The sequence below is a fragment of the Lissotriton helveticus genome, chromosome 2_1 (genome assembly GCF_964261635.1).
Source record: "Lissotriton helveticus chromosome 2_1, aLisHel1.1, whole genome shotgun sequence".
NCBI classification, from domain to species: domain Eukaryota; kingdom Metazoa; phylum Chordata; class Amphibia; order Caudata; family Salamandridae; genus Lissotriton; species Lissotriton helveticus.
Genome location: NC_136059.1, coordinates 113,935,472 through 113,948,685, shown reverse-complemented (window position 1 = coordinate 113,948,685; position 13,214 = coordinate 113,935,472). Strand labels below are relative to the sequence as shown.

Genomic DNA, 13,214 nt, shown 5'->3' with positions numbered 1-13,214 from the left:
TGCACTTCCTAATTCAAAATTCGCTTTTTTTTTTTAATTGATGCATTGCATTTAAGGAATCGCACAAATGCGATTCCTTAATTGCATTCGCATTTTTAGGAAATGCAAAAAAAAACGAATTTTGAAAAAAAGATTCATGCATCCCAAAAACGTATTTAGGAAGTGCAAACGGCCGAATTTACCGATTCGCACCGTTTGCACTTCCTAAATAGGTTGATGCATGTGGGGGATAGTGCCGTTGTGCAATGCAGTGACAAATATTCTGCATAACCATAAAAAATAACAGTAAGGACAATCTCCATCTTATGTGATTTCTTGATCTGTACATTGCTCATTCCTCTATCATGGGATGCCATCGCCGACTTGTACTTAACAATAAACAAAGGTAAAAGCCTGTGTTATCGATCACAGCATAATATATTATCCCCACATTTGCATATATTAGTCTGTTAGGTCTGAGTTTGCATTCATCATATAAACAACATATGGGGCCCAGATATCTCGCCGTCGTGAGGCTTCATGTAGCTCTTCTGCATAGGTTTCCAGCTGTGTTTTGCAGTAGGCCATATCACGAAGCCAGCCTTTTTTATGCTGTAAATTTTTCACAACCCAACAAATTGATATTCGGCGTTTAGCCAGTAATAGGGCCACCGCTGCTAACTTATGGTGCGCCCCGGGTATCGTTTTCAAAAGGCCTAATAGACATAGTTTCGGTGTACATGCAATCTCCACCCCTATCATCTCGGTCAGTATGCCTGTTATCTGTGACCAGTACGTTGCTATAGGTTTGCAGAGCCAGGCAAGGTGGATAAAATCTGTGTCATCCGCTTGGATGAAAGGGGAGGGCAATGGGTGTTGCGATGGGCGTTGCACTGCAACACCTATTGATTCTGACGCTGCCTCCTATTTACAAGGGAGGCATAAATAAGAGGCAGTACCAGAATTAAGACCAGGGGAAACATGGGCTTAACCTGGTGAAGCAAGGAGAAATGTTTCAATCTCCTTGTTTTTGCTGTTTTCATGTAAGCTATGTTGTGTAGCACACATGAAAACAGAAAAAAGCCAATGATTGTTTAAGTACAGGAAGGTCCCCCTTCCTGCACATAACCAATCATTTAAAAAAAATGCTGGGGCATATTATCAAGGGGGTTTATCTCCGCTTTTTTGGCTTTGAAAGCCAAGAAAGTGGAGATAAAATTATCTCCCTATTACCTAGCTGTCGCTAACACCAGTTAGCGACAGCTAGTAGGAGATAGCGACCATCTTGGGCCCCACTTTGCAGGTCAGTGATGTTTATCACTAATGATATGCAAAGTGGGCGTGCCAAGAAGTTAGCGACTGGAAACAGTCGCTAACATCGCTATCTCCAAAAGCTAACACCTGCCCTGAGCAGTTCTTAGCCATGTTATCCAATGGGAGGTGGATAACATGGCTAAGAGCATTAGCTCGGTAATGCATGAATATCGCTGACTTTTCAGCGATATTCATGCATTGCGGCCGTTTTTTATCGCATTTGCGATAAACCTTGGTAATACCAAGGTTTATCTGCGATAAAAATCACCGCAGCTCAGCGGTAAAATTTTGTCTCTAACCAAGCAATAGCGATAATTATCGCTATTGCTTGGTAATATGCCCCGCTGTTTTGCAACTTCTGTGTGTGCTGCATTAAGCAGTACACATGAAAGTTACAAAACTGCATTTCATGATTGTTTATGTGCAAGAAGGAGGACCTTTCTGTACATAAACATCGTTACCCTGCATGCAGACACCCTTGCACTATGGTGCAAGGGTGCCTGCGTTGGCGCTAAGCTGCTAAACCTAGCGCCAGCGCATGGGGAAACTCAGGGCTGCACTATATTCTTGTAAATATGGTGCAGGTGTTCGTATCAGAAATGGCAGAGCGTGTCATTAAGCCAGGAAGGTTAACGACGCGCTCCTTATAACCAACGACAGTCATCGTTCCTATCAGTGGAAAAAAGAGTGAAGAGCTCTTGTCGTTCTACTACTGCGTTTGTTGGGTCAGTGTGTCCGGTTCATGATGCCCTCACACACCCCGAAGGATGCCATGCTTCATCATTGGGCAATGCTCCTCGTCGGGCCGGCGCTGCAATGCCTGACGGGTTCCCCGAAGAGTCACTTTTTCAGAGATCTTTTCGATAAAGCTGTATTGGAGCATGGGGTAAGTGGCAGTGGCGTCCTAGAGTGAAGTTAAAAAATGACTGGAGGAGTGCTTGAAGAATTTATTGCAAAAAGGGGGTCCCTCTGTCATTAGTAAAAAACAAGAAGGCGGTGGTGCTGTGAGGGATATAATGGCCCTCTGTAGCTAAATAAATAACATACTCCTAGTGGATATGATTTTTAGGTCGACCTGTTTCGCGCTATATCACGGTCTCAGAAGGAAATCCCATGCGCTTCTTCAGGACCAGAAAGCTGTTTTGTGATAAACAAAGAAGGTGTGTGGCCTATAATGATTCATCTGGTGTCACTTAGGAGAGTGTGGAAGAAGTATCCCAAGACAAGCGGGAAGAATTCCCCATGAGAATCAGCTGTGGGTCCCTCAAGACAGTTCCTCATAGGTAAAAGCGCCCAAACACCTACACAACCTCACGCCGTCTCTGCCACATCTCTTGTACATATAGCCCTTAGGGGCATATTTACAAGCCCCTACCGCCACAAGAATGTCACTTTTAATGACGTTTCTGTGGTAATAGGGGCTTCACCTTACGTGGCTTAATGCCACCTTGTAAATAAGGCACCCTTTCACACTATACTTAGGGGCATTTCACAATGAAGTGATGGAGAACGGCGTTATCCTAGTTGGCTTTACACTGCACTCCACTACTTCAGAAATGCAGAGCTGCACAGTATTTACAAGAATACGGTGCAGCCTTGTGTTTCTCCTTCTGCCTCCGCTAATTGCAGCTGCCTAACTCCAACGCAGGCACTCCTGCACCATTGCGCAAGGGTGCCTGCATTGCAGGGGAAGATTGTTTATGTGCAGGAAGGTGTTCCTGGTCTTAATTTTGGTGCAGCCCCATATTTACACCATTCTTGTAAATAGGGGCATCGTCAAAATCAATGGGTATTGTGGTGGGAGCCCAACACAACACCCATTGCCTGCTCCATTCACAATAAGTGTTGCGTGAATGGCTGCCTTATTTACAAGGCAGCGTTTTTGGCTAATTTTATTGCCTTATCATTTCATTTCATTTCATTTCATTTCATAAAGCTTTATTCGGAACAATAAAATACATGTCCATAAAAGCACATACAGTTATGAAAACAAACATTTCATTAAAAAAGAAAAACAAAGAAAAACACATATATACATGATATTATAATTATCCAGTGCAGGTTGGAATAAATAAATTAAAATTCATTAATAAAACACATACTTTTCCTAACACCAATTGCCTTGAGTAGGAAAGTGGCCGTAAAAAAGCAAATGTCCGGGTGATGCATATTAAAAAGCAGTTTCATAGATTCTATAATTGTTCTTACACCAAATCTTTTTAGGATGGGCTTTAAATAGAATTTCCCCAATTCACTATACAAATGGCATGAAAAAAGAAAGTGCGTAGTGCTCTGTTCTGACTTGTTATCACAGGCACATGGTCCCGAAGGACGTAATTTTATGTTTGGACATGCAACCAGGTGATGTACAATTCCCATCCTCATTCTAGTAAGTACATACTGATGTGAAGCTCTGGTCACCTGTGTCAAATAAGGATGAAATCCAATAAACTCGTTCAAGCCATTGTACAACTTGCAGGTAGAGAGATTAGATTCTTCCTGCACACGCCTCTCAATACAGAAATTCAAAAACATAATTTTCATATTTGATTTGGAATTATCAGATGCACAATGCCGATCATTGATCACATTGTATCCGAAAACCTTTTGAAAATTGTCAATAATATATTTAATCCAGGGAATCTTCTGGTGCTGGTCCAAAGTGAGACAATCCTCAATGATAGCTCTGTTCAGAGAGGTGCCTTCATTCAACCAAACAGATCGCCACAATAATAGGGGTCTTAGCATGATTAAATCATTCAGAAAGTGGGACCCTGTTTCTTTATGAACCAGGATATTGGAAGTAGATTTGGGTAGACACAGGAGCCTTTTTAAAAAATTGTTCTCCTCTACCTGTAGGCACCTGGCAGAAGTCACCCCCCAAATTCCCGCCCCGTAAAGGGCCGCAGATAGACATTTTGATTGGTAAATTTTTAGCATGTCAGCTATGCGTCTATTTCCCAGTTTCTTAGCGAATACAAAAACCTCATTTGCACTTCTAATCATCTTTGTTTTAACCACTTTGTGTTCAGTATTCCAGCTACCATTTTTTGCAAAATTAATCCCCAAATAGCAGAAATTGTCTACTTTTGAAACCTGTTCACCCTCAATAAAGTAACGAGAGTTAACCTTCGTTTTTATCTTAGCTTGGCCTGAACATTCCATCACATAGGTTTTTGACCTATTTATCACCAGTTTTCTGTTATTGATGAACTGGACAAACTTGTCCATCAACCGTTGGAGACCCAGGGGAGTCCTGGACAGTAGCACGGCGTCGTCCGCATAGAGTAACACAGGGATGTTGAGATTGTTAACTCTAGGGGCGTCTGCCGTGACTGTTTGCAGGACCGAGTCCACTTCATTAATGAAGAGGGTAAAAAGTAGGGGTGCCTTATCAGCAAACACACGCTATCTCGGGTAGTTTGCTGACTAAGCGCTCGTTTCCAGCACGTCTACCTTTGCATCGCTAATGAGATGCAAAGTAGGCATGTCTGTGAAACCAACCAGGGAAAATATCATGAAGGCAGCTTTGTGATATTAAAAGGCAAACTTAACATGGGGGGGTGGATTCTGTGACTAAGACCACAGGCCCTATCATCTAGGATATCCTGTTTTCCACTATGGAAAATGGCGACATCCACACTATCTCTGGAATTTTTATCGCCTCGGCGATGAGTGTTGTTGATAACGCGCTAACCGGGAGATACATTCCAGAGATAGCCTGCGATAAATATCTAAGCGCACTTTGCGATTTTTATCGCCAGCCCTGGTTAATATGCCCCTCAATGAGGCCGCTTTTATTGTTGATTGAAAACTACTGGATATACAAGGAACTTTGCAGTGCGATCCCCCAGTAACAAAACCGCCCCCCCTTACCAGCCTCCCATGGTGCCCCTCAGCTTCACATAGACTGGCTCTAATGTGTACTTAATTTCTTTTACAGTGTGACTAATCCCAAGTATGTAGGACAGGGTGTCGGAGTGCTTACATCACACACACATTATATAGAGACAATGACTTAATTAAACGTGAAATTCAATGTATAATAAATGTTACTTAATATATTGGGTGCTACAAGGTGTAATCATTCTTTTATCTTTCATTCAGCCTTTCATTGTTCATTCTGTCCTACCATCTGTGTGCCCATTTATATACAAACATATTCAACCATTTGCAAACCTATCCACCACATGTATCCTTCCATCCATCATTTCACTCATCCATCCTCCATCCACCCTTTCACTCAACCATCCATTATTTATCCGTCCACCCTTTTACCCCATCCATCCATACACTCATCTATCCACTCTTCCACCCATCCATCTATTCACTCATCCATGCAGCCATTTCCCCTTTCACCCATCCAGCCATCCTTTCACTTACTCATCCATCCACCCAGTCACTTATCCTTCCACCCATGCACCCTTTCTGTCACTCATCCTCCCTTTCTCTCTCCATCCCTTTTCACTTATCCATCCTTCCACCCACCCACTCATCTACTCATCCATTCATTAATCCATCCATTGACCCTATTATAACCCTGGGCGTAGTGGGCGTAGTGGGGCTTCGCGAAGCTACGCGAAGTGGGCAAAAAACTACGCCCACCCATGCACTTTGCGTAGCCCCACTACGCGCCACCCGCCTCCCTCCCGCCCTCCCTAAATGCTTACATTAATATAGAAATAAATTATAAAACCACTTACCTTGTCCGCCGCGTCCCCGGGGCTCCCGCTCGTCATCGCGCCGCCGGCGCGCGCGTCTTGGATTCTAATGCGCGAACACGGCCGCCCGCGCATGCTCATTTCTCACGAGAAATGCGCATGCGCGGGCGGCCGCGCAAGGTAAGTTATAATTCATTTCTATATTAATGTAAGCATTTAGGGAGGGCGGGAGGGAGGCGGGTGGCGGGCAACTTGGCTACGCCCACAAAGTGGGCGTAGTGTTGCCTGCTTCGCCCACTTTGCAAAGGGCGAAGTAGGCAACACTACCTTTGATGCAGCTCTGTTTAAGCCCCTATAGTCTCGCTCTGCTCAATGCGCATGCGCATTGACAGGCGAGACCTAAAAAAGATGGATGGATGAGTGAGTGGAAGGTCGGATGAGAGAAAAGTTAAAAAGATGGATGTATGGGTGGAAGGGTAGATGGATGGGTAGAAGGGTGGAAGGGTAAGTGAAAGGGTGGATGGATGAGTGAAAGGGTAGATAATGGGCGTGTGAATGGCTGGGTGGATGAGTGAAAGGATGGATGGATTGATGAATTGATAAGTGAAAGGGTGAATACATGGATGGATGAGTGAAAGGGTGTATGTAAGGATTGATGAGTGAGTGAAAGGGGGTAGCTGGACAAAAGGATGGCTAGATGAGTGAAGAAGTGAAAGGGTGGATGGATGAGAGAACGGATGGATGGATGAGTGAAAGGATGGATCAGTAATAGGGTAACCCTGGGCGGGAAACTTCGCGTGTTAGGTGGAAAATAGCAGCCACAATAAAAACAAGGTTAATTAACGTGAATAAATTACAACCAATACACTTGAAGACGGAGGTCAAGGAAGGGAGGACGAGGGGGCAAACAAAGGCAAGAGCGAGGGAGAGGAAATAAGAAACCCCACCCCTCTGAAATAGAACAATATACAATTGCATGAAATAAATAAATAAATACCCGATTGTTTCTAAGAAGTGCCGGTACTGTCCAAGTAAAAGTATCAAAAGGAGAGCTTCTTACATAACCGAGGGCAGGACAAGAGAGGTGGTGGTGGGGGGGGAGACGGACAGAAGAAGAGAGACCGACATACGAGGAGAGAAGGGGGTATCTTGAGAGAGAGAAAAAAGAAGGGACAGAGTGGGGGAAGAATCAGAGGAGCGAGCAAGTTGTATAAATATGAGAGCGAGAAAGAACGAGGGTGAACTATAGAAAGAAAGAGGGCTGACAGACAGATATAGACGGAAAACGAGAGTACGAGTGAAAGGGAGAGATAATGAGTGAATGGGATTTGATGCAGTGCATGTGTACTTTTAACTCAATGCGCAAGCGCAATTAGTTAAAATGCGCATGCACAGCATCAAATCGTCAGCTTGGTGCCGCCAGCAGCTCTTCCCGCTCCGCCCCCTGCTGCATCAAAGGCTTTGCGCTCTGCCTCAGCCCAGTCATTCTTCTCCCCTAATTATCCCCTGCTGCATCAAAGGCTTTTTCACGGCCGGCCGGCCGTGCTTTCAGTTTCACGGCCGGCCGGCAGTGCTTTCAGTTTCACGGCCGGCCGGCCGTGTCTTCTTTTCTTTTTTTCTATATATTTTCCCTTCTCTCCCATTCACTCATTATCTCTCTCTCCCTTTCACTCGTACTCTCGTTTTCCGTCTATATCTGTCTGTCAGCCCTCTTTCTTTCTATAGTTCACCCTCGTTCTTTCTCGCTCTCATATTTATACAACTTGCTCGCTCCTCTGATTCTTCCCCCACTCTGTCCCTTCTTTTTTCTCTCTCTCAAGATACCCCCTTCTCTCCTCGTATGTCGGTGTCTCTTCTTCTGTCCGTCTCCCCCCCCACCACCACCACCACCTCTCTTGTCCTGCCCTCGGTTATGTAAGAAGCTCTCCTTTTGATACTTTTACTTGGACAGTACCGGCACTTCTTAGAAACAATCGGGTATTTATTTATTTATTTCATGCAATTGTATATTGTTCTATTTCAGAGGGGTGGAGTTTCTTATTTCCTCTCCCTCTCTCTTGCCTTTGTTTGCCCCCTCGTCCTCCCTTCCTTGACCTCCGTCTTCAAGTGTATTGGTTGGGATTGGTGTCACTATATCGCGGATTATTACAACGCATTCCGTTACATCGGAATTTTTACAACGCAGGATCTATTACATCGGATGCCATTACAACGCATGGCATTACATCGCAGATGCTATTACAACGCATGGCATTACATCGTAAGTATAGGTAAGTATACTTTTTTTAAAAAATGTAATTAATTTAATTTAATTAATTTAATTTATTTAATTTAATTAAAATACATTTTAAAATAGTAATTAATTTAGTTTAATAAATTTAAATCTATTTATTTAATTTAATTTTAATAAAAATTGTAATTAATTTTAATTAATTAATATAATGAAATTATTTTAATTTAAATATGTTTAAAATTGTAATGAAATTAAATTAATTAAAATAATTTTTTAAATTTAATTAATTTAATTAAAATGTAATTAATATAATATAATTAATTTAATTTAATAAATATATTTTAATTAATTTATAAATGGTAACTATAATTTATTTAGCCCTAATCACAAACCCAACCCTAAACCCTAAAAACACCCCTGTACCCCAAAACCCAAACCCTACCCTGAAACCTAAAAACACCCTTGTACCCCAAAACCCAAACCCTACCCTGAAACCTAAAAACACCCCTGTACCCCAAAACCCAAACCCTACCCTGAAACCTAAAAACACCCCTGTACCCCAAACCCTACCCTGAAACCTAAAAACACCCCTGTACCCCAAAACCCAAACCCTACCCTGAAACCTAAAAACACCCCTGTACCCCAAAACCCAAACCCTACCCTGAAACCTAAAAACACCCCTGTACCCCAAAACCCAAACCCTACCCTGAAACCTAAAAACACCCCTGTATCCCAAAACCCAAACCCTACCCTGAAACCTAAAAACACCCCTGTACCTCAAAACCCAAACCCTACCCTGAAACCTAAAAACATCCCTTTACCCCAAAACCCAAACCCTACCCTGAAACCTAAAAACACCCCTGTACCCCAAAACCCAAACCCTACCCTGAAACCTAAAAACACCCCTGTACCCCAAAACCCAAACCCTACCCTGAAACCTAAAAACACCCTTGTACCCCAAAACCCAAACCCTACCCTGTAACCTAAAAACACCCCTGTACCCCAAAACCCAAACCTAGCCCTGAAACCTAAAAACACCCCTGTACCCCAAAACCCAAATCCTGCCCTAAAACCAAAAAATACCCAAACACCCCAAAACATATACCTCAGTACACCAAAACATATACTCCTATACTCATACTTATTTAAAAAATTACTTAAATTAATAAATTTAATTTATAATATTTAAAAACATAAATAAATATTGTTATTTATTTTTATTTATAATTAATAATAATTAAATCAATTATATAATATTAAATAAAATTAAAAAAATGTATATACTTACCAATACTTACGATGTAATGGTATGCGTTGTAATAGCATATGCGATGTAATGCCATGCGTTGTAATGGCATCCGATGTAATGGATCCTGCGTTGTAATAGCTGCGTTGTAACAGCATTACGACGTAAAAGTTGCGTTGTAAGTGTGCATCACCATTGGTTGTAATTTATTCACGTTAATTAACCTTGTTTTTATTGTGGCTGCTATTTTCCACCTAGCACTCCATCTAGGGACCAGCAGTAGTATTGCAGGCGTTACAGCAGCTTTCAAAAGGGGCATCTATCTTCGTACACTGAGCACACTTCGTCAGCTCCAGTATTTAAGGAATACTCCACTACAGTGCACCTCCCAATCGTCGCGACTCCAACTCTATTTCTACCCCTTTACATACAGTTTATGGTCCGATGGAGAAATTAATAAAGAACATTGCGGCTGCTATCAGAGAGTGGCAGCAGCAAATGGCAGCAAACTGCCTCACCCATAACTTGTTTTTTTTGGATTTACTTTAAGCTAGTGCCTTTATAAATTACAATTACTTTCATTTAAGTATTAATTATTTGAAAAAAATTTAAAAGCCATTGTTATTTGTAAAATCAATTAATATTTCACCTCTGTTCTTGCATTTTCGTCATAATAAAATACACTGAACATATTCTTCACAAAAGTTATTTACAATAGTTTAAGCTTTTGCTATTATAAATTACAAGAACTTTTATTTAAGTATTAAGTATTTTAAAAAAATAAAAGCCATTTGTATTTGTTATATGAATACATGTAAGTCACGTACATACAAAACATGTTGCATTACAAATGCTATAGGTGTCCCATTTGAAAAAGTTAAAAGAATTGGCATTGTAAATGACAAAGATATTAATTTTGCTATTTTCAAGACCAACACATTAAAAAAATTGTCATTTACAAAAACAATAGCTCCAACTTTTCTAATGCGAGACCTATTGCATTTCCAATGCTTGTTTTCATTATGTATCCATTCAGTCTTTTATTCATCCTTTCACAAATCCATCCAGCCAATCACACATTCCTTCACTTATTTATCTACCCACCTTTTCACATTATCAGCTGAGCCTTTGTCTGCAGAGTTGCAGACAGAAGAGGCCCATCAAGAACTTCACCTCACTGTAGTTCCTAAAGCAAGGGGTGGGGTGGGGTGGGTGAAGGTTCACTATGCCCCTCCACATAGACAATCTGAAAACTTAGGGGCAGATTTACAAGCCCTTTGCGCCTCTTTTACGCCACCGTTGTGTCAGTTTGTGACGCAGCGGCGGCGCAAAAGATGCACCATGGTGCGGGGTATTTACAACGTGACGCATCTGGGAGATGCGTCACTTTGTAAAGCCCTGTGCCATAAGGAGGCGTTCCTGCGCAGGAAGGCCTCCTTAAAGTGGCTGAGTGAAATCTACAAGATTTCACTCAGTCACTTTTAGGCCAATGCTGCATCAAAACCCTGCGCCTGCTTGAAGCAGGCGTAAGGCTTGACACAGCATTGGACAGATAGGGCCCCCCAGAGCATTGCTGCAACTCCAGCAATATGCCGCGTCACGCATCTGGCCGTTTTTGCCCCATGGTGCGCCGCATTGGAAATGCGGCGCACCATGGGTGACGGAGCTGCGGCGCACAATAACTGGCGCATCTCTGGGGATGCGCCAGTTATTGTAAATCTGCCCCTTAGTCATGAGTCATGCATGATGCACAGTGCCAGGACGTGAGGTGACTGTGACATGGTGTTGTTTTCAGGGCTTTACGTGGGGTTAGAAAACTAGGGGGTCTCTTCAAAGGGGGTGTTCAATGTAATTACAGGGGGCATGGCTTTAATCACCTAGGATAAAAATCAGTGCTTAGCATTGTGTTCTGCCCACTCGACTAGTATTATGTTGTTTCTGTCATTGTATCCAGATATATAATACAGCAAGTATCATTACAACAACAACAAGCCGGACTATTGGCTTTGTCAATGGTTGTTAGTTGCTTAACTTAAAGCAACTATGGCTTTGTTGAATATAATATTAAAAAGGCTCAGCCAGTGAAATAACGTTTTTAATTGTTTGGCAGGCTTCTTTATATAAACTGTTTTCTCACCTTGCAGCATGGGCGTTTTACCTTTGATCCATCTGACAGAAGGCCCTGCTGGACACTGAGGCAGGAGGAGGACACCGCATGCTGTAACAGCCCAGACTGCTTGCCATTCTGCTCTTGTCCTCAGAGGGGTGTGAGGGGCCCCTTCAGGGGGCTGAGGCTTCTGGCAGTGCTGCTCCCTCTAGAGGCCATAACTAGGGACTAAAGGAGTCCGCAAAAAGGATCCTCAAGGACCAGGGACTGAGGTCTAAATTTACGGAGGGCTGGTCACCCTACTCTGCAGTGACCAAAGACTATTGGCAACACCGCCTTCCCACAATCCTTTGCGTAATATCTGCATACAAACCCTCATTGCGTGGGATCAGGCAACTGCAGCGCCCCAAGACTTAGTGGCACCGCTTGCCCACAATCCTTTGCGAGAAATCTGCATACAAACCCGCATGTCACTTCGCTTTCATCCCTACGAGCCATGGATAACTAGTTTTGAATCTTGTGTTTACAGATTATTATGAGCGTTTTTGTTCCAAACTCTCTATTGTTGATTGACGCAAGTTGCAGCCTCGCCCTAACATTATCAGGTGATTGTATTATAACGTGAGTTGCCGGCTGCTTTCGCAGCGATTGAATCCATGCTTTGCGTTCTTACGTGGTGTTTCACTCGTACTTTGTGTGACAGTGAACTTCACGTATAGAATTTTTGGAAGGCATTTCCTGGAGGAAATGTCCGGCATATATTCAATAATAGACATGTTTGGATTATGTCGTTTATGACTACCTTGCACAGAGGCGACATAAGAATAAAGCACTGTCTTCAGAGGTACTACTGTCACCGTGTTTATGAGTGTGGTATTCTGGTATGGATGCCACATGCCTTTCCTATTATCCTGTCTTGCTGCTCAGCGCACGCTAAATTTATTAATTAAATAGAGCACTGTCCTATGAGTAGTTGTTTCTGTTAGTCTCTTAAAAATTCAACAATGGTCCCCTTATTTTTCATCGTCTTGGGGCTCATTTCTCAGTTTTTCGCTACGGTTTGTGGTGGACTTCATTCTCAAGTAAGTGATTCCACAGTTATGGATAAGTTCAACCTCATTTTAATAACCTTCATTATTTACATGGAATTGAATTGCCTTCATCACAACGGCGTCTACTTTATTTTTTTAAATCTTTTTTTGTGGGGGACTGTATTTGGACTCTTCTATATATTTACAACATTAAGTAATTAAATGTTTTTATGCCAAATTGGTCATGTGGTTAACCATTTATAGGGAGTAGGACAGTTGCAGACGATAGGTAATTGATTTGCTATTTTATATATCCAAGTGCTACCCTGTGTTCCACTGTAGGTTATTTTCGAGTTTTAAGAATAGCATACTAAAGTTAATTCGCTATTCTAGAAGGTAATTACACGAGTTTTAAAAGTAGCATACTAAAGTTAATTTGCTATTTTATATGTTCAAGTGCTAGCCTGTGTTCCATTGTAGGTTATTTTCATGAGTTTAGAGAATAGCATGCTAAAGGTAATTTGCTATTTTAGTAGGTAATTACACGAGTTTTAAAAGTAGCATACTAAAGTTAATTTGCTATTTTATATGTTCAAGTGCTAGCCTGTGTTCCATTGTAGGTTATTTTCATGAGTTTAGAGAA

The 13,214-nt window shown here is 42.0% G+C and overlaps 1 protein-coding gene across 1 annotated transcript in view; it reads left to right on the top strand.

The window, feature by feature from the left end:
• Nucleotides 1–12,315, top strand: part of LOC144819240 (protein FAM200A-like) — a 338,184-nt gene extending 325,869 nt beyond the window's left edge. The window contains exon 5 of the mRNA XM_078677215.1: nucleotides 11,578–12,315. Within this exon, the coding sequence (XP_078533341.1) occupies nucleotides 11,578–11,597 (20 nt within the window). The 3' untranslated portion in view covers nucleotides 11,598–12,315. The remainder of the gene's footprint in view (nucleotides 1–11,577) is intronic.
• Nucleotides 12,316–13,214: the final 899 nt, after the last annotated feature.